Here is a 24,823-nt window from a genome sequence, read left to right on the forward strand (position 1 = left end):
ATATTCTAATTTTCTGAGATAATGAATTTTTTTCCCTTTTTTTTATTTGTTGATAATTAATTAGAGATTGTCCTTGGTTGTCAGTTATAATGATCAAAATTAAAAGAAATAAACATTTGAATATCAGTCTGTGTGTAATGAATGAATATAATATACAAGTTTCACTTTTTGAATGGAATTAGTGAAATAAATCATATTTTTATGACCAGCAAGTTTTTTATGCATAATAAATGATTTAAGCCTACATTTAATCTGATAAATCTGTTACCTCAGATGTTTACATAGTCATACAATTGAATATTAAATACATGTTTTTTTTATTAAACATGCATTTTAAACTATTATTTTATTTATTTTTTATCTGTTAAACTTGTTAATTCACAAGTTTACATGTTTCTTTTTTATTAAACATTCATTATATATATATATATATATATGATAAACCTGTTATCGCAGAAAATTACCTTTAAATTTTAATAAATGTTTTTCCATAACTATATATACAAACTATATTATTTTATTTATATTTATATAATCAAGTTAGCTTATAATTAAAATTAATGAATGTGATTTGCATGCTTTTATGTACCAGAATAATATTTAAAGTGTCTAGTGTCCAGAAATGCCTTATGTCCAGGGGGTGGACGTTGGACAACATGAATTATAATTTAAATTAATGCATCCCACTTACGCATATCGAAGTATCCTTATAAATAAATATCACAAATGGAGCATAATGAGAGAGGGATCCTTTCCACATGTTTTTGGTCCATAAATTTTTATGTTGTGTTGTGTCACCCACAGGCATCTGATGATGCACACCATACGTTCCACGTGTCCTCTCTCTCTCTCTCTCTCTCTCTCTCTCTCTCTCTCTCTCTCTCTCTCTCTCTCTCTCGGAATCTTTTCTTTTTTGGTTTATTTCCTAACCCATCTCCCCTTACCTACGCGTCCTACCAGAATAGCTCTACCGCCTTACGGAGCAATCAGGTGGCACCAACTCAGAGAAGAGATCTCGACAGCATCATTTCAAGCCCAACATGCCATCGAGGAGGTGCAGATGTACTCTCAGCACTCTACGCTGGACTATTCAATTTAAACGATAATAATGTGACACCTCAGAGGTCAGCCTTTACCTTCAAGGGCATTTTACTAAGCTGAGGATGAGTTTCACGCTTCCCAAAAGCGAATCGACGACATCCTTACTGAGATCCTCCGCAATGGCCAGGAGCGCGGCTCAGCCGCCCGATCATCCCGGAGCCCGGCGGATACACCATCAGCGATCCGCGGTGGCGGCATATGGAGCGGAGCCGGCGGACTGCGATGCGAGCTCGCGGAGACCCCTATGTCACCCCTCACTGCTCGGTACCCGGAATAGCGCAGAGAAGAGCCACCCACAACACTCCCACTCCCATGGACACGCTCTTTCCGCGGCTCACAGTCAGGAGGACCTGTCGGAGCTTCCAGGTGGAAGGGAACGACAGACAGCCAGACGGCATCATCACCATCATCATCACCATAATCGTCATCATCACCATCACCGCCACCGGTCCACCCGGGACGACCTGCCCCAAGAGCCCCGACCTAAACACTCTCACGCCGCTCGCATGCCCACCAGAACTCAGTCTTTTTCCGAGTCCAGGGACGAAACGGCTGTCTTTTTTAACTCACCTAAACTGGCTCGACCGGGATCGTCAGCGAGCAGAGAGGCGTGTCTACCGTCCACCGCCTCATCCTCGCCGGTGCCCGCATCCTCCAGCCGCTCCTCCCGGAGATCGGTGAGGTCCAGCGCAGCATCTTCTGAAGCGGATTTCAACCTCCGCCCGTTCCTCAGCTCAGTGTTTGGACAGGTAAGGCCTGAACACACGAATACGACTTTTTAAAGAGCTGCTATTTAAATATAGCTGTAAGCAGCATTTATGGGGCAAACACGTAAATTCAATAAACTTTATGCTACGATTAGCCTAGGTGTTGATAAGCTTCATTTGTAAAATTACTTTTCGGCTGCAAATGCCTACAGCTCTGTCACCAATTTTATGGACTAACAGGTAAACTGGTTACCTAACAGGGAATGTTCCCACATTTTTTGACTTGAACGTTCCGTTGAGAGAAAACGTTCTGAGAACAACACTTTCAGCACATCCTTCTGATGTTATTTGTGCTTGATAAATACTCTCATAATGTTGACAGCAAATGTCCTTACAACGATATTCTCAGAATGGCCTTGTGATGTTATTATTTGCTGAATCTCAAAATTAACCTTTTTGTAATATTACAAATAGGACTAAATGTTTGAAGAATGTTATATTGCAAGTACAAGAGAATGTTTTAACCTTTAAAATAATATTGTATCACGACAACAACCTTTTAAATACATTGCAAATCAATGTTCCCACAGTGTCTTTACAAAAATATTAGCTAGCTGGGTTATCAGAACATAATGACTCTGAAAATGTTCTGTATAAGTATGCAATTGTTTCTAAGGGAACACTTGATCGAAGTATCGGGAGGGTTGCATATGCTACGACTAAATTCGGGGTTTGAAGGGTAGGAATAAGTTTGAGTTAAATGGATAGCTCAGCCAAAAATGAAAACATTCTGTCATCATTTACTCAAACTCAAGTTGTTCCAAACCTGTATGAGTTTCTTTCTTCTGTTAAACACTAAAGAAGATATTTTGAAGAATGATTACCAGATGGTAGCTAATAGCCATTGACTTCCATAGTGGAAAAAAAAATATCTTACCAACATTCTTCAAAATACATTATTTTATGTTCAAAAGAAGAAAGAACCTTTGGAACAACTTGAGGGTGATGACTAAATATACATTTTTAGGTGAAGTCAAGAAGGTTCCACAAGAACGGTTGAGTCTATCAAAAGACGTTTGGAATTTTTCTGTACAGCATGGTCCAAACATTCAGACCTAAATGTGGGGAAAATGAACAGTGTAAGAAGAGTTATAATGAGTAAAAAGTGTGTCCCAATTCATATACTTATTTTATGCTGTTTCCCAGCAAACATTTGTCTCATGGAGGGCATAAATCTGTAAAAATATGTACAGACATTTCCTAAAAATTTATTCAGATACGTCCTTTCAACTTAAATGTTGGGAACTATTTTTCAACTGTGAATGGAAGTGTCAGAGGAACGTCTTTTCCACGGACATTAAACGGTCAAATGTTTGCTGGGATTGTAATAAAAATAGTGTGAGCAGCGTGTTCACACTGAAAATTCCAAACAGAAAAAGTAGTCCAACACTTTAAATACCTGGATGACACATCTCATGATTAGAGGGATAGTTTACCCAAAAATGAAAATTTAAGGTTTATCTGCTTACCCCCAGGTCACCAAGATATAGGTGTGTTTGTTTCTTCAGTAGAACACAAATTAAGATTTTTAACTCCAATCATTGCTCGTATAATGCATGCCAATGGGATTTCTATAGTAAAAAACACATAGACATACAAATCCATATTAAACCCTGTGGCTCGTGACGAAACATTGATGTCTTAAAACACAAAACGATCGGTTTCTGCGAGAAACTGAACAGTATTTGTTATTTTTTTTACCTCTTATCAGACAAATCTCATCTAGTATTCCCCAGAGCCATTCCTTCCATCAAAGAAGGTAAAAATCCCGGCACGATCATAGATATACTATAGTATCCGCGCCAGGATTTTTCCATTCTTCAATGGAAGTAATGGTGCTGGGGTTAATCTGAAAGTTTTAAGCACATTTATCTATTTAGTTTCATCATATAGTGTTTTGCGGCATTTTTTTTAAACAAAATTCAAAATGAATTTGGATGAACTGCATACTGCACAAATCTGGCCTTTATAGAAGAGTGGCAAGAAGAAAACCATTTCTTAAAGATGTCCATAAAAAGTGTTGTTTAAAGTTTGCCACAAGCCACCTGGGAGACACACCAAACATGTGGAAGAAGGTGCTCTGGTCAGATGAAACCAAAATTGAACTTTTTGGCAACAATGCAAAACGTTATGTTTGGCGTAAAAGAAACACAGCTCATCGCCCTGAACATACCATCCTCACTGTCAAACATGGTGGTGGCAGCATCATGGTTTGGGCCTGCTCTTCTTCAGCAGGGACAGGGAAGATGGTTAAAATTGATGGGAAGATGGATGGAGCCAAATACAGGACCATTCTGGAAGAAAACCTGATGGAGTCTTTAAAAGACCTGAGACTGGAACAGAGATTTGTCTTCCAATAAGAGAATGATCCAAAACATAAAGCATAATATACAATGGAATGGTTCAAAAATAAACATATCCAGGTGTTAGAATGGCCAAGTCAAAGTCCAGACCTGAATCCAATCGAGAATCTGTGGAAAGAACTGAAAACTGCTGTTCACAAACGCTCTCCATCCAACCTCACTGAGCTCGAGCTGTTCTGCAAGGAGGAATGGGCAAACATTTCAGTCTCTCGATGTGCAAAACTGATAGACATACCCCAAGCGACTTACAGCTGTAATCGCAGCAAAATATGGCGCTACAAAGTATTAACTTAAGGGGGCCGAATACTTTCGCAAGGCACTGTATCATCAGAGACTGGGCAGAGACAGCCGACTTGCACATTTGAATTAACAAAATAATAAAGCTCAATCAGTATTTCTTCTGTAGTCCTTCCTTAAGGACGGCCAACATTTCTGTACAATTTTGCTGGCCAAAAGTCCTTTGTCTATTGTCTATTGCACATGTAACTGTCATAGGCCAGATGTGCATGTAAACCCTGATCTCAAGAGGTGCTCTAGTGACTGACACTGGAGGCTGCGGTCTTTTCCAACCTTGTTAGAGAGCCCGCCTCGCATGCCGGAGGCTACGGTTCGAATCCCGCTCCGAGCATGTTGAGTAGAACCGATTACACACAGCTCACACAGAAGACATTTTCAAACCAAGTAGGTTCTGTTCCGTCACTGTGGCGAATCCACCTGACCAACAAATCTTTCACCCTCATGTGAAATTCTTGATTGTGTGAATTCCTGTTGAAATAATTTAAATTTGCCCATAAAACTTTGCAAGGTGACCGCATCTTTACAGTTAAAAGAGCCAATTAATCACCTATTTATTTATTTATTTATTTGTTTGTTTGTTTGTTTGTTTGTTTGTTTATTTAATCAAGAATATGAATACAGCTGAATAACGCTGGACCATCCTGATAAATACTAATTTTGCTTGTGGTAATTTTATTACTGATTTTTTCAAATCTGTTATTGAAGCAAAATTTCAACAAACGGTTACACAGATTTAGTTCTTTCCCACTTCAAGTCTGAAAATAGCTGCCTTTGGGAATTACGAATTTGGCATAATTTTGTTCATCATTCAGCTCTATGATTATGGCACACTATATTTTGGCATTCTATACCACCTAATGAAACAGTATCTGTGTCTTCAGTCTCTTCCTGAATTGTAGAAACTGAAACTTGGATCATCATCTTTGTTGATCCTGGAACAACATTCCAATCAATCAGATTTGAAGGACAGTTTACAGTTTATGTAGGCTTACAACTGGGGTTGGATCCTTTTACAACAGTGTTATCATTTCCCTCTGATTTTAGGGAGAATTTATGGGTACGGTTAAGTTTAGGGGTATTTGGTTAGGAGGACTACATTTTACGACAGGCATATTGTTCCAAGGAAGAGTTTTTTTCAATTAAATGGTTACTTTAGTGATTAGCATATGGCTTTGTATCAGTAGAAACCCTGAAATATATTCAAATGATTGTGCTTCCCGCCCTCATATCCCTCTGAGATGAGAGATTTATGCATTTTATTTCTGGAAAAATTCCTCCCATGACGCACGCAAATTGACGATATTTGCGTCATCTTTGGAATGTTTGGCCAAAGGCTAAAGACTCCAGCCAGCAGAGGGAGCTATTTCCACATGTTTTCAACTTGTGGAATGGGGATGGGAGATCTCACTCACAGCGCAGCTCGAAGCTGCAGGCATTCATGGAAACTGAACTATGCTGAGAGCAGTGTAAGTGTGTAAACTTCTCAAATTAATTTCTATGAAAGTTAAGCTTCCAAAGGCATGAACTGAAAACGCGTTTTTCGGTTGCGATTACCTCAGCTCTCATCGCAAGAGCTCATCAGCTCATTTATCTGACTCCTGCCGTTAGTGCTCATTGCTGTGAGACTTGCGCGGCGACTCACTCATTATATTGAACAGACACGTTCAGTTTTTAATTGTAGTGTCTTCTCCAACTCAGTCACAGTAATCCAGTAAGTGGCTTTGGGAATGGCCTCACAGGGCAGCGAAGCATTCTGGGAATTGTAGTGTTTCATCCCCATGAGAAAAAAAATACATTGTCTGTCTTTTCTCAGTCTAGAAGGCACCTAATTCAAAAATAAGTTCACATTTCTACTACATTAATGACCCAGTTTAAATACAGATGCATCTTTCCAGCGCTGAAGTTCCCTCTTTTAGGAACATATGATGAGCAATGTTAACAGAATGAATATTAATTTATTTTTACAATGTATCCCAGTGCTTCATTATTGATCTAATGCTTTCTGACAGTAAACATCTGTTAGTTGCCGTTGATTAAATGGCTGTCTAGAACGTTGTGGAAGCTTGCCTTTGGTATACACGTTTGCTTTGAAAATCAATTGCATTAATAATGAAAGAGTCTTGGCTGGAAGGATGAGCTCTGTGTGCTCCTTTGTTGCTTTAGACACTGAAAGGTTGAATGGATGAAGAATACAACATCTGTTTGTGAAATGCAAATCTTTTTTAGGCATATCCGAAAGAGGTTCTGTGTATAAATGATGAAAAGCTGCTGTGGTGTCTGATGGCATTGCTGCAATGACTTTGATGTGGCTATAAAACATCACACACAAACACACACATTCATTTAATGCAGGTCATCCAATTATTGGAATCCAGGAAGCTTTTAAAATACATATTGCCACATTTTAGAATGTTAGTAAGATAAACCCTTTTTTGAGGGTGTTAATCATAAAACATAGATCAGATCAGACCAATTCATTATATCCGGATTCAAGGTCAGAGCTATTCTCAATGTGCAAATAGTAAAAAAAAACAAAAAAAAAAAAAAACACTGCTTGTTACAAATGAAGCAAATTAAACCAATTATGAAATTTGCCTTCAAGGTCAGAACTTTTCTCACTGTAACACTCCATCTGGCATTGTTTATATTGCAATGGTTCTACATCTACATTAGCCTCAGTCCCTTTTTCTCATAGAAACCCTTAAAGGGATACTTCACCGCTTTTTCATATTAAACTTTGTTATTCCCTTAACTAAGACGAGTTGATACATACCTCTTTCGTCTCAGTGCATGCTCTTAATCGCTCTGACGCGGGGTGACGTTCTGATAGAATTTAGCTTAGCCCACTAAGCCCAGTTCATTCACTATGGTACCAAACAGAGATCAAGTTAGAAGCGACCAAACACCTCCACGTTTTCCCTCTTTAAATACAGTGACACGAAAAGTTAAAGGATCAAATATGGTGACAAAATTATGGATTAAAAAGGAGAATTTTTCAGGCGGGACTTTTTACTGCGCCGGGTCGAAGTACTCTCAGAAGTGCTATTCCACCATACATTATAGTTCTCCTTTTTAATCTGCTAAGAAAAGCGCCACGTTTTATTTTATGTCATCATACTTGATCCTTCAACTATTTGTGTAACTGTATATAAAGAGGGAAAACGTGGAGGTGTCGCTTCTAACTTGATCTCTGTTTGGTACCATAGTGAATAAACTGGGCTTAGTGGGCTAAGCTAAAGGCTAGCAGAATGTCACGGCGCGTCAGAGCGATTAAGTGCACGCACTGAGACTAGAGAGGTATGTATTAACTCGTTTTAGTTAAGGGAATAACATAGTTTAATATGAAAAAGCGGTGATCTTTAGTGAGCCGGGACATCATTCACTACCTTCCTCCTCATTCATTTTTTAAATTTAGACATCAACCTTTTTAGTATTCCTCAATCAAGTCATTATGAACAATATAAAAAGAAAACAAAAATAATAAAATGATAAAAGAATGACTGTTTTCCCATTCTTTTTAGGGTCGTTAAAGACCCGAGGTGTGTAACAGCGTAGGTATTTTTTCTACACAGCAATAATTTAATATTTTAATAACTGAATAAGTGCAAGTAACCTTTATCCCAAAATGCCTGATATACATTGATGAAGAGATGTTTCACTCATAGTTACAGCAGGCAGAAAACAAAAGAATAGAAAGTATCATCAGCAAAACTTGAAATGACTCAGCGATTTACTGCAGAGCAAATATTACTGTCACTGTCACTTAACGGTGGATCTGATGAAGAAGCTGAGGCGATCAAAATATTGATTTTGAAGATGTTAAAAATTAGTTTTGAGAATATGTTTGAGATGGAGAATATGAAGCAGATGCTGAATGTACTGGGAAATGAGCTCTGACGAGGACAGGGATGATGTGGTATAAAACATCTGCTCAAACTGAACCCTTCCAAGCTCCAAAAGGTGACAAATATGTTTTATTTTATTCTTCTGTAATTGATACTCTAATATCAGGAGAGTTTTATATTATCGTGACAGGTAAAGATCCATCCATGTTAGATATAGGTCTGAGACGATACAGACCCACATATGTAATAATGATTGGCAAAACATTCATGCTTTTAAAGGTTAACCACCACTTACACAGGGGTTTCTTACCTAATTCATTTGCTAACAGTTAAAGGAGACATATTATGCCGCTTTTCATAAGATGTAATATACGTCTCTGGTGTCCCTAGAATGTGTCTGTGAAGTTTCAGCTCAAAATACCCCCCAGATTAGTTATTATAGCTTGACAAATTTGCCCCGATTTGGGTGTGAGCAAAAACACACCATTTTGTGTGTCCCTCCTTGACCCCCTTCCAGAAGAGGGTGGATCCTTTACACGGACACTACAGCAACAACAAAACAAGCAAATCTCACTTACTTAGCCAAAATGTCAGAAATAACCAGTTGTACAGTGCAACCTTACATGTTTGAACTGTTGGAGAGACTCAGGAAGACTGCACCTGGACGTTTCTGAATGGTTAATAGATACATTTATGTATGCTAATGTCCATCACCTGACTATACAATGCATAATAAATGTACATTTATGAATTACGGTGAGCGTTTTCATGATAATACCAACGACACACTGTAGCTCTAGTCTCTGTGAATACAGTCAGAGACTATGGTAGCTTTAGCCATATTAGCCATACAGCATTATATAAAACTCATTCAGAAAGGAAAGTGCCATCCTTACTTGTTCTGGAAAAGAAGTTAGAACACGAAGCACAGTGTCCTCAATGGCTCATGATGCCAGAGAATCTATGGAGGGTATGGTTGGTACATCCAACAACAAAACATTTGTAATGTTTTTTGACTCAGACATTGTAATACTCTAGCTAACCGACACTAGCCTGGTCTTACCAGACTCTTGTACATTTAATTTGGGCCACTCTTCATTGACAAGGGTTTATTTACGTGAAGGCGGGCACTCTGTTGAGGTTTAAAATTATTGGATCTGCCCTGAGCCACTCTGGGTCTGCCATAACCAATCGCTAACGTTTGGTCGTGACGTATGTTGTGTGCTTCACACAAATCCGACAACATAAATGTGCACTTGTGCAGGCCACCTCAGTGATAAAATCATAGGATAAAACCTAAAACTTGTGCATTCGGATTGTGAATTCATTGTTTATTCACGGTGGACGGGAGAGAATTGTGATCGGGAACGCGCCACTCACATGGTCCGTAACATGATTGTATGCTGTAAATAAAATGTCATATGCTTGGTATTATAATAAATGCTGCTATAAATAGCAGACCAATTCAAATTTTTAAGTGCTTTTATTTTAATTTGTTTGAGCGGTGATGAAATATATTGCTCTTGTAAATACTTGCCAGTACATGAAATACTTCAGAAATACAAGTCTAGAAATGCATCCAAATAACAGCAAAGCAAACATACTGTGCTCTGCAGTGGTCAAAAATTATTATAAACAGTGAATTTTGAAGTGATATATTCTTGAAAAAATCAGAGATGTGGATTCAGACAGCTATTACATCACCACACGACCTTGCGTTTGTCAAAAGCAGTAGGTAACTCGGCCGGGGATTTTTACACGGGTGGTGAGAGACGGACTGCAATTTAATAACTGACCAGTCCCTGTAACTTAAATGATGGCAATACCTTCCGACACCACGAGAAACAGTTACAGTCCGAATAGCTTTAGCAGCTCCTTCATCACTAACGGAGCGAGCTGGAAAATCAAACTTTTCCTGAATTTGGGGAGGAGTTGGGGAGGAGGGCCATAACATCATGGCCACCAACAAACCCCAGCAAAGATTGTTATTGCTCTGGCTTTAACTTCTGGATATTCGGCAGCGGTGCCACAACGGAATGAATGGTTTCGTTCGCATCTTTCTCCGCCATCATTACTGAACTACATCTCAAACTAGCGCATGACATCAACGTCATCGTTCTCAGCAAATCCCTCTGTTCGCTGATTGGACCGGTAAAAATTTGTTCGGAGAAAACCTAAGAAAACACAGCAGTCCCAGACGTAGTACTGAAGGAAAGTGAAAATTGAGCGGATGTACGTAGGAGAGCAGAGCCAGGCTAAGCTGACACAGCAAGTAAACATAAATGGTGGTCTCTGTGCTTCTCACCCAGGGGTGTGTCTATGCTAAAAGGGCAATTCATCAACAGTCATGGGCGGGGTTTCCCTACTCTTACGTAGGAGTATAGGGGAAATATGAAACAGCGTGTTATGAGAGATTAATAATGATTGATGGGGATTATAAAAAAGGATTGGGTGGATTTTTACCATGGTTGTTTACACGCACTGTAGACACACATCTGTGTTCAAATATCTTATAAAAGTAATTTTTGCATAATAGGTCCCCTTTAATATAAAATCATCATTGCCTATGCTGCTTCATTCATGTGTAAAATGTTGGAGTATTTCATTGGCATTACGGAGGCATCTCACATCACTGGGAGAAACCTTCTGTTTGCAAGTATGTTGTTTAGGCTCTCAGCCCCAGACGCTGTATGAATCAGTGAGTCTGGCGCACAGTCTCTCACTGTGTGTGTGTGTGTGAACACAATTTACCAGAAATGCAGTGTAACAGGCTTCAGATCACAGAGGTGACACACTCCCTATTGGTCTGCCTGAATTCCCAACACTTTCCTTGACGGTGTGTTGAAATAAGAAAATTATCTTTGGATGACAATGCGACTCTTTCCCTCCTTAAATCTTGTAAATGATGTTGTGTTAAACCACACATAGTCTCCCCTTCCCATTAGCGCTTTTTTATTAGTCTCACACCACTTTGTGTATGTGTTTCGTTCATCCAATATGTTTTTGTGTCTGTTGTCAAACACGCCCCTCCTCCTTTTCGTTTACTGATGTGTATTTTGAGGTTACAGTGACCATGCCATGGTCTTCTGGGAGATCAAAAACCAGATACTTGAGGGTGTGAAGATGAAAAGATGAAGAAAACTTAATGGATAAAATACAGTTCTAGTGCCAATATTGTAGCCAGTAATGAATATATTTAAAGTGCAACAAATTATCTTACCTGTATTAAGATTTTTATTAATGTACTGGCTATTAATTCAGGTTATGTCCCTGCCTGATCAAGCAAGACCTGGTAAGACCTGAATGTTCCTGGGTCAACATACTTGTAGTTTCCAAACCATAGTGGACGATTGCACTCATTCAATCCCACAATGCACAAGTATACAACCAAGTATACAACCAATTCCTGATCAACGACTAGTGAATACCCATAATGCACTATAAGATTTGCTCACCAAATGAAGTGTGTCTCTACAACAAGCTTCTTCCCTGGTTAATGACATCACTTAACCTAAAATTTACATAAGCCCTGCCCCCGGGAACACACAACAAAGGGGATTTAGTTTATTGCAATACAATTTGTAACACAAATGCAATAACATGTCATCAAAGCCAGATGACAACATAAGTTATAACCATAATTAAACTAAACTATACCTGTTATATCGTCATGCAGCATTTATTCTAATCAATCACTTGAATCACTTGATAGTTAACGCCACATCAGCTACATAAATTCATCAACTAACCATTCAGAGACTTCCAGTTGCACTTCTTAGTGAGTCTCTCTGTTCTTGTCTGACTCCAGTTTGAACAGAAAAGGCTGAGCCATTTCTAACCTTTTCAGTGTGTCTGCCTGAGGCAATTGGAGCTGCTAACATTCTTAAAGCTCAGCCCTCTTTTTGAAAGGGGGCCGGGAGCAGTATCTCATTTGCATTTAAAGGGACTCCACAAAAATGTGGAGAAAATAACATGATATAAAAGTGACCTGTGGGGTATTTTGAGCTAAAACTTGAGCTAAAACTAAAAATTAGCATTATAGGACCCTTTTAAACAACAAGAACAAACTATATATGCAAAAGAGGCAGCCCTTCTGGTGCACTCAGTAAATTTATTCACTTGTTTTCATTCACTCCTTCAAGGGAATTATATTAGTGGAATAATGTAGGGAATAGGCATGTGCCGATTTTCAGTAATTCGATATATCACGATAATGAATATGCACAATATTGTTATCGTGGGCACTTCAAAATATCGTAAATAATAATGTATTAACAATTTATTTTTATTTTTATAATGCACTCAAGAATATGTATAAATGCTCAACACCGCTGTATTCTGCGTCAAAGGGACACGCTCTCAGGTGTAAATGAGAAGCACATGAACGAGTGAAGGAGACGCGCTAATAAAGTGCCGCTAAATGACAGCAGAGGGTGCTGATAAACTGCAGAATGCAGCTATTACCCCGGAAACCCCACAAACAAATGCAACCCCGCTAGTGACGTTTTTAAAACATTAAAAACGCCATTCGATTTTGTAATCTCAATGTTGTTCATCAAAACACCAAATACTTAATACTTAAAGACTTAATAGGCTATTTATTTTCAAACTTTCAAACTTCAAGGATTTGAAGTAGTTTCAAATTTAAACAAACTTAAACATGTTTTAATCTGGACTATAACATGCCCTAATGATTAGAATTTTTTTGGATTATTTGTCCAAAAGACATACATTAGTTAACATGTTAATTTATTATTACCAAACTGACAATGAAAAATACTTTTAAAGAATTAATTATTCTAAGTAATGTTAATTTCTTAGTTACTGTTTAATAACAAAATAACCTTTTTAATGGACCTAAGATAAAACTAACAATGATCAGTATTTCTTAACTAACATTACCAAAAAACATTATACTTTCTGTTACAAATGTAGCTATTGCTCAATCTAAGTTAATGCATTAAATAATGAGACCTTATATCAATTTGTTACCTGTTGTTCTTTATAGCCTAATTCTTTTAATTCTTTTTAGACAGTTTGAAAAGTGTACTTTTACAGCTCTGGAAAAAATTAAAAGACCACTTAACATTGATTTCTCTTAATTTTTTCCAGAGCTGTATATATTTTTGGTGCATTGTATTATTGTATTTCAGCATTGAGTTTTTTTTTTGTTATTACAAAAATAGTTCTTAAAGCTGTTATGCTATGACAACTTTTTTTGCAACTTATTTCAATATCGTGATAATATCATATACCGTGAACATGAAAAATGGATATCCGCACATGCCTAGTAGGGAATAGTAGCCTAGAAATGTAGACGCACCCTAGTGTAGCACTGGGTATTCTCACAAAAATGCGTATAAATAGTACGAGTGTGCAATGTCGTGGAATGTATACGCCAAAACTCATTTTGGCGTGTCTATGGCACGCTGTTTTTCGTGTGCATATGATACGCATTTTATGGTGTATTATACATACGAACCCCCCAGCCCACCACCCTAAACCTACCCAAGAGCGTGTCATATATACGCCCCACTACCCTAAACCTACCCAAGAGCGTGTCATATATACGCCCCACTACCCTAAAGCTACCCAAGAGCGTGTCATATATACGCCCCACTACCCTAAACCTACCCAAGAGCGTGTCATATATACGCCCCACTACCCTAAAGCTACCCAAGAGCGTGTCATATATACGCCCCACTACCCTAAACCTACCCAAGAGCGTGTCATATATACGCTCCACTACCCTAAACCTACCCAAGAGCGTGTCATATATACGCCCCACTACCCTAAAGCTACCCAAGAGCGTGTCATATATACGCCCCACTACCCTAAACCTACCCAAGAGCGTGTCATATATACGCCCCACTACCCTAAACCTACCCAAGCGCGTGTCATATATACGCCATAAAGTGCGTATCATATGCACGCGAAAAACAGCGTATCATATGCACGCCAAAATGAGTTTTGGCGTATACATTCCACAACATTGCACACTCGTACTATTTATACGCATTTATGTGTGATCGGGTTGTGTAGCAAGTGCAATTTGCAGCCACGATTGCCTATCAACTGTCTATCTGTTGGCTTGCGAGCTTGAAAAGCCAAACTCTGGTCAGGCATCACATCGTGTATAGAGTCGGTGGAGTGCTTAAAGCTACACTGTGTAACTTTTTTTAGCTTATTCTTAGCTAAAAACACTTAGTTCTTTCAAAAATATATGTGCTCATTAATGTATATTTACTTCTTTCAAGTAATAAAGTATTCTCGTAAGTTTATAATATGCCATTGAAAATACATACGGGTGAGGGCTTCGATTGCCGGTCGCCATGTTGCCCCTCCATCTTAAAGTACATTAGCCAAAGAGGGAAATACCCGTAAATTCAAGCTTCGCCTTTCGCGTTTTAACACTCGATGGCACCGTGTCGAATGTGAAGAGGGGGCTTGCCATGTTAATCTTGGACTAAATCGGCCACCGTAGGAGTTAAAACGAAATCAGAATTGTGAGGAACAGAAACTAATATTCACTGGATGGCAGGCGCGCTGGAAGCCGTTTAATTCCGGGGGGGCTGAAAGTTGGGTCGGAAAATGTGTGACGTCATTATGTTGTCGGTGGCGACCAGACAGGTTTTACCAGACACCAGTCTTTAAAAGTGTGTGAGTCTTGTTCTCACGACACACAATGGTTCCGACGCCCATGGATCATACACACACACACACACACACGTTAATCATCACTCATAAAGCATTCTTTTTATTTGTGTTCATAGGCTACATACAATATCCAGCATCTGCCAGGGCTTTTAGTCCATCATGTGCGCATATTTGGAGAAATAATGATTCATAATCACGTTTGTAAAATATCATGTGTCCCGACCTCAGCAGACTGATGAGAGTAGGCTAACTTACATGTTAACGTCCAGCTCACAAACCTCGCGGATGTCTGAACAGAGTTTGTGTCGGTGTCAAGGTCAGCGTCGTTATTTGAGAAGATTTCCCAATTTTACTTTTCTTAACCGTGTTAGTAGTAACGTTACTCAAAAAAAGTCTACATACGTTTCTGCTGTGTATTGCAAACCATGACCAAACGAGAGTGAGCGACTCATGAGGTTTGTGTTGTCGACATGTCAAGAAGACGCTGTTTTTTGTGTTGTGAATCTACTTTTCATGCTCAAAAGGATGAAGAATTGACTCAAATTGATACAGTAAAACAGACACCACCATTATTGTTCATATCACAGTGTATACAAGTGCTGAAATTCAGATACGCTAATGACATTTTGTTTTTCACACAAACATACACAAACATAATTTAGCATTAATAGTATTAATCATAAACAAAAAAAGAACAATCAATAATGTGGGTGGAAATCAGACTCACTGACTCATATATTCTGTTATGATCATCCACACACATTTATACAAATCTTTTCCATAAAAAGAGACTGAACAAAATATGTTTAGTTATTTTAATCTATTATTTATTCTAGGTTTATGAGGGAAAATATATTTTTCAACAAGTTCCCCCTATAGAAACCAGTTGGGAATCACAGCTTAAAAGTAATCCTCTTTTTCCAAGTCTTGCCTTATCTTGATGCTTATACAATGATGCACCAGTATTATGACCTTAAGAACTGCTTTTGCTGTTGATTTTTTTGCCTATGCACATTTTTGTTTGTGTACAAGGAAACAGGTGTACTTTTGAGGATTATGAAAGATATTGTGATATTGCATTGCAATGGGTATGTGTTTGAGGACATGTTGAGCTTGTGACTGTGCCTGCTGACAGGATGAGAGGTGACAGTTTAAAGTAGGTTGCACACTAAAGTTCACAGAGAGCTTGAAAAGGGGATGGAGGAATAGATAAAACTAACATATTAGAGTAGAAGAGGCAGAGAAGGGTTTCATTCCCTGAATCTGTTTCTCGGGATGAATCATCTCATGGAGAAAAACGAGGGGAAAATAGAGATGGATGGAAGATGACAGATAAAAAGATGTGCATATGTGCGTGTGTGTGTGAGCGAGAGAGAAAGAGATACTTGAGGAACAAAATGAGAGCCAGGAAATAATATTTATCTGTGTGTCACAGATAACCCAGCAACATAAACAGCGGCACCATTAATTGGCCTCTGTATCCACTCAATAAGCTTTGATGTCATAGTCATGGCTTGGTTATAAAAGCATGGCTTTGACATTTCTGAAAGGTTCATGAATACTTTTAAACTCAGAATAAAGGACAAGGACAGTTCTGCAACCTGCAATAATACAACAAGTGTTCTAAAATGGTTTACCATGTTACATTGATATATGCGTGTGCATATGTCTATAGTGTGTGCAAACTTTTTTTTAGCCAATGAATCACACCATCGCATACAACAGTTGAGACTTTAACATCCAGGATACCTCCTATATTGGCTGCAGTGATCAATATAGAGTGGTGCAGGACGTCGCTTTGTAGGCCAACCGGCAGTTAGCATCGCACTGGTTCCCTCAAGAAAATCCATTAGTATTTTCCCATAGGCTTTTGGATTATCGCAAAAAAAACAAGCTCTGTGATCAAGAAAGTTTATGATATTTACAAGTTTTATCCATCAAGATAATTAATAAGAACACAACTTCAAAAAAAATTAAAGCCTAAATGCAATCTGGGGAAGGGTACAGAAACAATTCTGCAGCACTGAAGGTCCCAATGAGCACAGTGGCTTCCATCATTTATAAATGGAAAAAGTTTGGAACCACAAGGACTCTTCCTAGAGCTGGCCACCCAGCCAAACTGAGCGATCGGGGTAGATGGGCCTTAGTCAGGGAGGCGATGGTCACTCTGATCGAGCTCCAGCATTTCTCTGTGAAGAGAGGAGAACCTTCAAGAAGAACAACCATCTCTGCAGTGCTTCACTGATCAGGCCAGTATGGTAGAGTGGCCAGATGGAAGCCACTCCTCAGTAAAAGGCACATGACAGCCTGTCTGGAGTTTGCTACCTTAAGGACTAGAGGAAGCCAGGCACCGCTCATCACTTGGCCAATACAGTGAAGCATGGTGGTGGCAGCATCATGCTGTGGGGATGTTTTTCAGCAGCACGAACTTGGAGACTAGTCAGGATAGAGGGAAAGATGAATGCAGCAGTTTTCAGTAATGTACATCCTCGATTAAAAAACCTGATCCAGAGCGCTCTGGACTTCAGACTGGGGCGAAGTTTCATCTTCCAACAGGACAACGACCCTAAGCCTAATTGTCAATTTTTCAGTAAGCCCATGTTAAGAGTTTTTTTTTTAATTTTTCATTACAGAAAACATATAATAACTGATCTACGGTACTTCAAAAACAAACAAATAAACGCATATACAATGACGGCTGTCAATGCAGGACTGAAACAAAGCATGAACAATCTGAAGTTACGTGTGTGAGTGTGTGGTATTTTTAGCCGTCTGTATAAATGATTGTTTGGATTAGAGACCAGGCCTCCAGCTGTGAGAATGGTAATATGCATGTCTGAATGAGACCCACTCTCCTCCCATCCTCTAAACACACACACACACAGACAGTTTCTTATTTACACCTTCTCTCGCAGGGCTTTAGCTTCGTAATAGTTGTATTATTTTATCGTATTATTTCTAAATGTATTTCGGCTGTGCTTTCATGACTAATAAAACATCTCTGATTCCCAATGTTCTGAATTTACCGAAATAGCCCTTCATAAACCAATTTAATTATGTCTACACTTACAGAAGAAACCTGTTAAACAAACAAAAAATGTAAAAAGTAAAATAGAGTGATATTGTGTTCTGTTACATGATGTTTTCTCCAAATATGTTTGAGATGTTAGAGCACATCTTGTGCCCTATATTTCTGTTGCTATTTCACTGAGTGACCTAGTTTTAGCTTTAATTATCTGTAAAGACCACCACATTCTGGGCATACGGTCTTTTTTATGAATTCAGGCTTTCAGGGCAAATATTTGAGTAATCTTAGAGCGTCTATGAAGGCTGACTAACACGCCATAATGATTGCCTGGAATCCTCATTCCGCACGTCAAACAAAGGACTGGAGTGAATTTACATATTGAAAGGTGTCCCAGTTATTTTCATTTGCATACGCCTTGGTTCTCATCAGTTTCCAGATTTAATGATTATTAGCGGTGCTTGCATTACACCGTTTACACATATTAGTGATTAAAAACCATGCTGCTTGTGATATTAGTGATCATACTTTTCACATATTTTCACCTGACTAAGGAAACAAGGAAATTAAAGGAAAAACTTGTGCCATATGTAGGGGCCTGTGTTCCACCTAGTAGGCTAAATATAGGTAACAATTTACAATAAGGTTCCATTTGTTAAAATTAGTTAAAGCTGCTGTCCGTAACTTTTTTGGTCCGTAAGATTTACAAAAATAATATAATGAGAATGTACAACAGATATCCATTTTCTAAATCGTGTTCTTACCCTGATTCATTATGGTGCACTTAAAATATGGGTTTATGTTGGGACTATTTTAGACCGGTCTGGTAGGAACCGCTGCGGAGGAGCACAGTCCTTGAGCCATAGACATAAACAGAGAGAAGTAGCTCCGGCTGCAATGTTCTTCCACAAGACACATGCAGTTCTGTTTATTAACCGCTAGAGCGCAAAAAGTTATGGACTGCAGCTTTAACTACATTAGGTAACATGAATGAACTAACCATAAAAATACTCCTGATGTAATTTTTAATCTCAGTCATTGTTCATTTTTAGATTATTGAAATCTAAAGTTGCATCTGCACAATGTTTGGTCAAGTATTAACATTTTTATATCAGAAATTGCGATTCAGTTTTACAAATAATTACAAGGAAATTGCAAGTAACATTGAATTAACTGTTTTTTTTAAGTGTTCAATTTATTTAATGTTATTTTATTGTGAAAAAAACTTTATTTTTGTGTTAATATTTAATGGGCTTGAATATTGAACAGTTTTTCTTAACTAATCTTAACTAAGTTTTTCTAATTAACAAAGGTTCATAATAATACAACTCCCATTGTCAGTGCTCAACCAAGGGACTTTTTTGTAAAATGTTACTAATAAAATAAGTTACATAAGAGGCAGGCTACTACAGAAAATTCTCAATTTAGTCCATATATAAAATCTTATACACTGTACATTGAAATCATATACACTAAATATATATATATATATATATATTTATATATATATATATATATATATATATATATATATATATATTTATATATTTATATATATATATATATATATATATATATATATATATATATATATATATATATATATATATATTTTTTTTTTTTTTTTTTTTTTTTTTTTTTTTTTTGACATTGTGAATAAAACAAAGGTTATTTGAGTATGTTTTTACAAAATATTATTTCAGACTTTCTCAAAATGTATCGGAAAATGTTTTTCACACTGATGTTTTTTTCATTTATGACACTGATACTTGTAGCATTTTTTCCCCACAATGTGGTGTCTGTGTTTTAAATGTCAATATAGTTTGTCTCTCTCTCTATAGATATTTTAATCAGTGAGCTGTTTTTGGTAAAATCCAAAAAAACAAAAACAACTTTTTGCCACATTGCGGATTACACAGTAGGCACTGAAGGCACCAGTACTAATGTCTTTTATGTGTTTTCTATGTATTTGGTGTTGTTTATCGTCTCTCTGTGTATCTATCTCACTCTCACCATCCCTTCCTCTCTGTTTATAGTTGCTGTGAGAGTGTATAGATCTGAAGAGTCAGTCTACACAATGTGTTCAGTAAACAGTTATGATGAATGAATGGAAAATGTTGGCTGGATTGCTTATTTTCATTAATGGGAATGCTTTCTTTCTCAATCTGTCTTCCTCACACATACAAATTCACACATAGACATCCTTTCTCGGTGACGTATGACATTCACAACACATGCCTGTGATGTGGCTGCAACTTAAGTGATGTGTTGTTCTCATGCGTTTATGTATAAGATCAATTTTAATACATACAGACATGACTTGCTGTTCTTAATGGTCTTGTGTATGAGGTTTCATTGTACCACCCAAAACATTGCAGCGCAGAGAAAAGGGGAGAATAATGGCAAATTAGATCTGATATGTGTGTTTATATGAACAGGTAAATCCTAAACCATTCCTGGAACCTCATTAAAAGTGTGTCACGGTGTTTCTATCAGTGTGCTGCTGATGTTCCAAAGCTCTTGATCGACCATAACATGAACTATTCCATGGTGTCATTCACCCGCAAAAGTGTCTGTCTGCTTAACACAACACAATGTATCTGTCATCTATTTAGGGCATGTTTAAGAGCCTGGGGAAAAGTGTTGTAAATGTTTTTACAAAGATAGATGGTGTTAAAACAAAGACATTTTTTGGGGCAATGGCCTTATAATATAATTTTTGAGCTACAAAGACATGGAATTCGGAATGGAATAAATCAGAGTCATATTATATCTGAAAATAAATGACCAGAAGACCAGTTTTAGGTTCCTCTAAACAAAACTGATATACACTCACCTAAATGATTATTAGGAACACCATACTAACAGTGTGTTTGATCCCCTTTCGCCTTCAGAACTGTCTTAATTTTATGTGGCATTGATTCAACAAGGTGCTGAAAGCATTCTTTAGAAATGTTGGCCCATATTGATAGGATAGCATCTTGCAGTTGATGGAGATTTGCACATCCAGCATTCCGGATGCACAAAGCTCCCGTTCCACCACATCCCAAATATGCTCTATTGGGTTGGGATGGTGACTGTAGGGGTCATTTTAGTACAGTGAACTCATTGTCATGTTCAAGAAACCAATTTGAAATGATTCAAGCTTTGTGACATGGTGCATTATCCTGCTGGAAGTAGCCATCAGAGGATGGGTACATGGTGGTCATAAAGGGAAGGACATGGTCAGAAACCATGCTCAGATAGGCCGTGACATTTAAACAATGCCTAATTGGCACTAAGGGACCTAAAGTGTGCTAAGAAAACATCCCCCACACCATTACACCACCACCACCAGCCTGCACAGTGGTAACAAGGCATGATGGATCCATGTTCTCATTCTGTTTATGTCAAATTCTGACTCCATCTGAATGTCTGAACAGAAATTGAGACTCATCAGACCAGGCAACATTTTTCTAGTCTTTAACTGTCCAATTTTGGTGAGCTTGTGCAAATTGTATCCTCTTTTTCCTATTTGTAGTTGAGATGAGTTGTACCCGGTGGGTCTTCTTTTGTTGTAGCTCATCCGCCTCAAGGTTGTGCTTGTTGTGGCTTCACAAATGCTTCGCTGCATACCTTCGGTTGTAACGAGTGGTTATTTCAGTCAAAGTTGCTCTTCTATCAGCTTGAATCAGTCAGCCCATTCTCCTCTGATCTCTAGCATCAACAAGGCATTTTCGCCGAAAAGACTGCCGCATACTGATGTTGTACTTTTTTCACACCATTCTTTGTAAACCCTAGAAATGGTTGTGCGTGAAAATCCCGCTAAATGAGCTGATTGTGAAATACTCAGACCGGCCCGTCTGGCACAAACAACCAGGCCACACTCAAAATTACTTAAATCACCTTTCTTTCCCATTCTGACATTCAAGCCCTATTTACACTGCATGGTTCATGTGACTCAATTACAATTTTTTCCTCTCATGTGGCACAGATCAGATATGACGTGTACGTGTATGCAGGAAAAAAAAACACATGGATTTCGATATCCTCAGATTGGATTCAGGCCTCACTCATATGAGGTAATAAATCTGATTTGACTCGGATACTACATTTGCATCTGCCATGTAAGCGGTCAAATCGGATATTCCCCAGTAAATGTAAGTCGTGCGCCATTGAAAAAGGGACAGAGGTGAATGACGTCAACTCAGGTGGACACGAAATGCGATCAACGGTCATTGTTGCTAAGTCTGTGGTTTTCCTGCAAATTTGTTGTGAAAATCTGTCAACCCTGTCAAGGGCTCTCCTCTTTTTCTCTGCCTTACGAGATAAAGTTTTTGCTGACCTTTAAAGTAAGTTTGGAAAAGTGTGGAAAGCAAAACATATAATTTCATCTGCGTCCATTGCAAATCATGCCATTTTACTTCCTTTTCCGGTTAAGAACGCCTTGGGCTGTTTTGCCAGTGTACAGTGTAAATGCAAAAATCGGATACAGGTCGCTTTTTAAAGCTGCAGTCCGTAGTGTTTCCTCTTTGTCGCCATCTCTGTTCGAAAACTGCAATTGCAGTTAGTCGCGGAAATATCCCCTCAGCATGGCACAGCGCGGAAGAATCAAATTTTTAGAGGAGAATGAGCAGCAGTAAATCACCGTGCCTGGATAGGCTAGCCCACTGCCATTTGAAATCACAGATGCTACTGTTTGAACATAAGAATGCCATCTGAACAAGTAAGTAGCTAACATCCACTTTTCTTCTGACCAACTAAGGGGAAACAAGCAGTGCAATAACTCGCGATGATTAAATCTAACTACCGTTTATCATATCATGTTACACCGTGCAAATTATACTTTTCAAATTGTTAATGTTAACATCAGCATTGCGGGACTACATAATGTGCATCCATAACTGTGCAGTCTAATTTCTAATCGTCATATACCAACAAATTAATGTGGAGTAGAGGTGAATTGCTCCCTCTCATAGCAAGCACAAAATAACTGATGTTTACCAATGCACTGCATAACTGTATCAATTAAGCGAACAATTGTGCTGCCTAATTCAACCATTGGAATGTCTTACCTGTCCAGCAGAAAAAAAGCTGAAAAAAACATGAAGTTCACACCACCTTTAAAAGCCCTTTTTATCCTTATTTTGACATCGCCCAGTTGAAATATCTTTTTTTTCTGTAGCCACTCCGAAGTCTGTAGACTTTTGCATTTTACAACGGATGAATCAGAAACGGAGCAATATAGCCGGTTTCCGGGACTTCTTCTTTAAGTGTACAGAGGGGACGTAATGACGCAAAGATATACTTGAATTTACCGTGGAAATCCACCAGTACGACTGGAATTAAAATCATTATTACAAGCTTACAGTTTTAAATCGAGTTACAATAAGCAGATAGTTTTGAACACTGGCTGGTTATGTACTTGCTCAAAAAATTATTTTGGATAATTTTTAACCCAAAAAAGTTACGGACAGCAGATTTAAAGATGATGTAAGCGGGTCAGCAAAAAAATCAGATAGTCACCAAATCGGAATTGTGCATCAAGACTCGCAGTGTAAATGCAGCCTCCGTTTGGAGTTCAGGAGATTGTCTTGACCAGGACCACACCCCTAAATGCATTGAAGCAACTGCCATGTGATTGGTTGAATAGATAATTGCATTAATGAAAAATTGAACAGGTGTTCCTAATAATCCTTTAGGTAAGTGTATACATACAATACCATTCAAAAGTTTATGGTTAATAAAAACTTTTTACATAATATTTCAGCAAGGACACATTAATGTGACAGTATACAGTTACAAAAGATTTACATTTCAAATAAATACTGCTCTTTTAAACTTTTGAATTAAATTACTCAATGAATAAAACTATGCATTTAAATATATTTCAGTGGCAAAAGTTATATACCAAATATATTATATTATTTTATTTCACTAGTGACGCTTGTAGAGATTCAGATTTTTTGTTGTTGTTGCAATTTTTTCATTTGTATTGTTACACCAAGGGCTCTACTTCCACAAACTGAATGAGTTTGAGAGGAGAAATAGTGTCCCAGGTCACTCATGACCCAAAATATGCATCTGCCAAATGAATGAATGATTTGAAAGCTCTAGGTTTTTAGAAACAAATACGCGAACACACACATAGACCTACTGCAGTGTCCTGCACGTTTTGAATGATGATTTATTGTAAATACAAGCTTGCTCATGTGTGGCTTTGCCCTGGAATGTTTGATGCTTCTTGCATAAGCAATTTAATTTCTCTTATTCTACATGCTGTTGCGTAGGCGTATGTATTTATGTCGCATAATTCGCTGCTTCTTTGTTTTGGCCTGCAATTTAGGTTGCATGTTTTTACATGTGCGTGTGTGTGAATGTCATGGTCTTACGTCAGTAAACACTGCATGTTTATACTCCTTTCTTCCCCCGTGGTGAATGCTACAGCTTCTGTTCTCCATCTTTAACCTTCTCTTTTCTCCATCGCCTTTAAAGGTTGTCACTGCTTGGTGAGGACAGATGTGTCTCACTTGCTGGGATTTGTTCTCCTAGCTGTGACGCTGGAGAAATGCCATTGCCACGTGACCAGGACCACCTCACCTTTTTGTAACGCACTACTCTTGACGCTATAAAACAAGTCTTAAAACACCTTGGGTGTCTTTGAACGAGTAGAAGCAACAATGGCAACTCTGGCTGGTTTGGATGCATCACTGGTTAAAGGTTTTCTGGTAATGAAGCCAGAAGAACTTTATTTCATGGATGACCTGGATTTTATTGTGAGGGACTGAA

The 24,823-nt window shown here is 38.1% G+C and overlaps 1 protein-coding gene across 2 annotated transcripts in view; it reads left to right on the plus strand.

The window, feature by feature from the left end:
- Window positions 1–914: 914 nt before the first annotated feature.
- Window positions 915–24,823, plus strand: part of cabp1a (calcium binding protein 1a) — a 30,422-nt gene continuing 6,513 nt past the window's right edge. The window contains exon 1 of one of the 2 annotated variants that reach the window (XM_067413365.1): window positions 915–1,850. In XM_067413365.1, the coding sequence (XP_067269466.1) occupies window positions 1,164–1,850 (687 nt within the window). In that variant the 5' untranslated portion in view covers window positions 915–1,163. Of the gene's footprint in view, window positions 1,851–21,054; window positions 24,811–24,823 lie in introns of those variants that run through there. The other variant, XM_067413366.1, reaches the window with a different exon arrangement.

The sequence above is a fragment of the Pseudorasbora parva genome, chromosome 13 (assembly GCF_024679245.1).
Source record: "Pseudorasbora parva isolate DD20220531a chromosome 13, ASM2467924v1, whole genome shotgun sequence".
NCBI classification, from domain to species: Eukaryota; Metazoa; Chordata; class Actinopteri; order Cypriniformes; family Gobionidae; genus Pseudorasbora; species Pseudorasbora parva.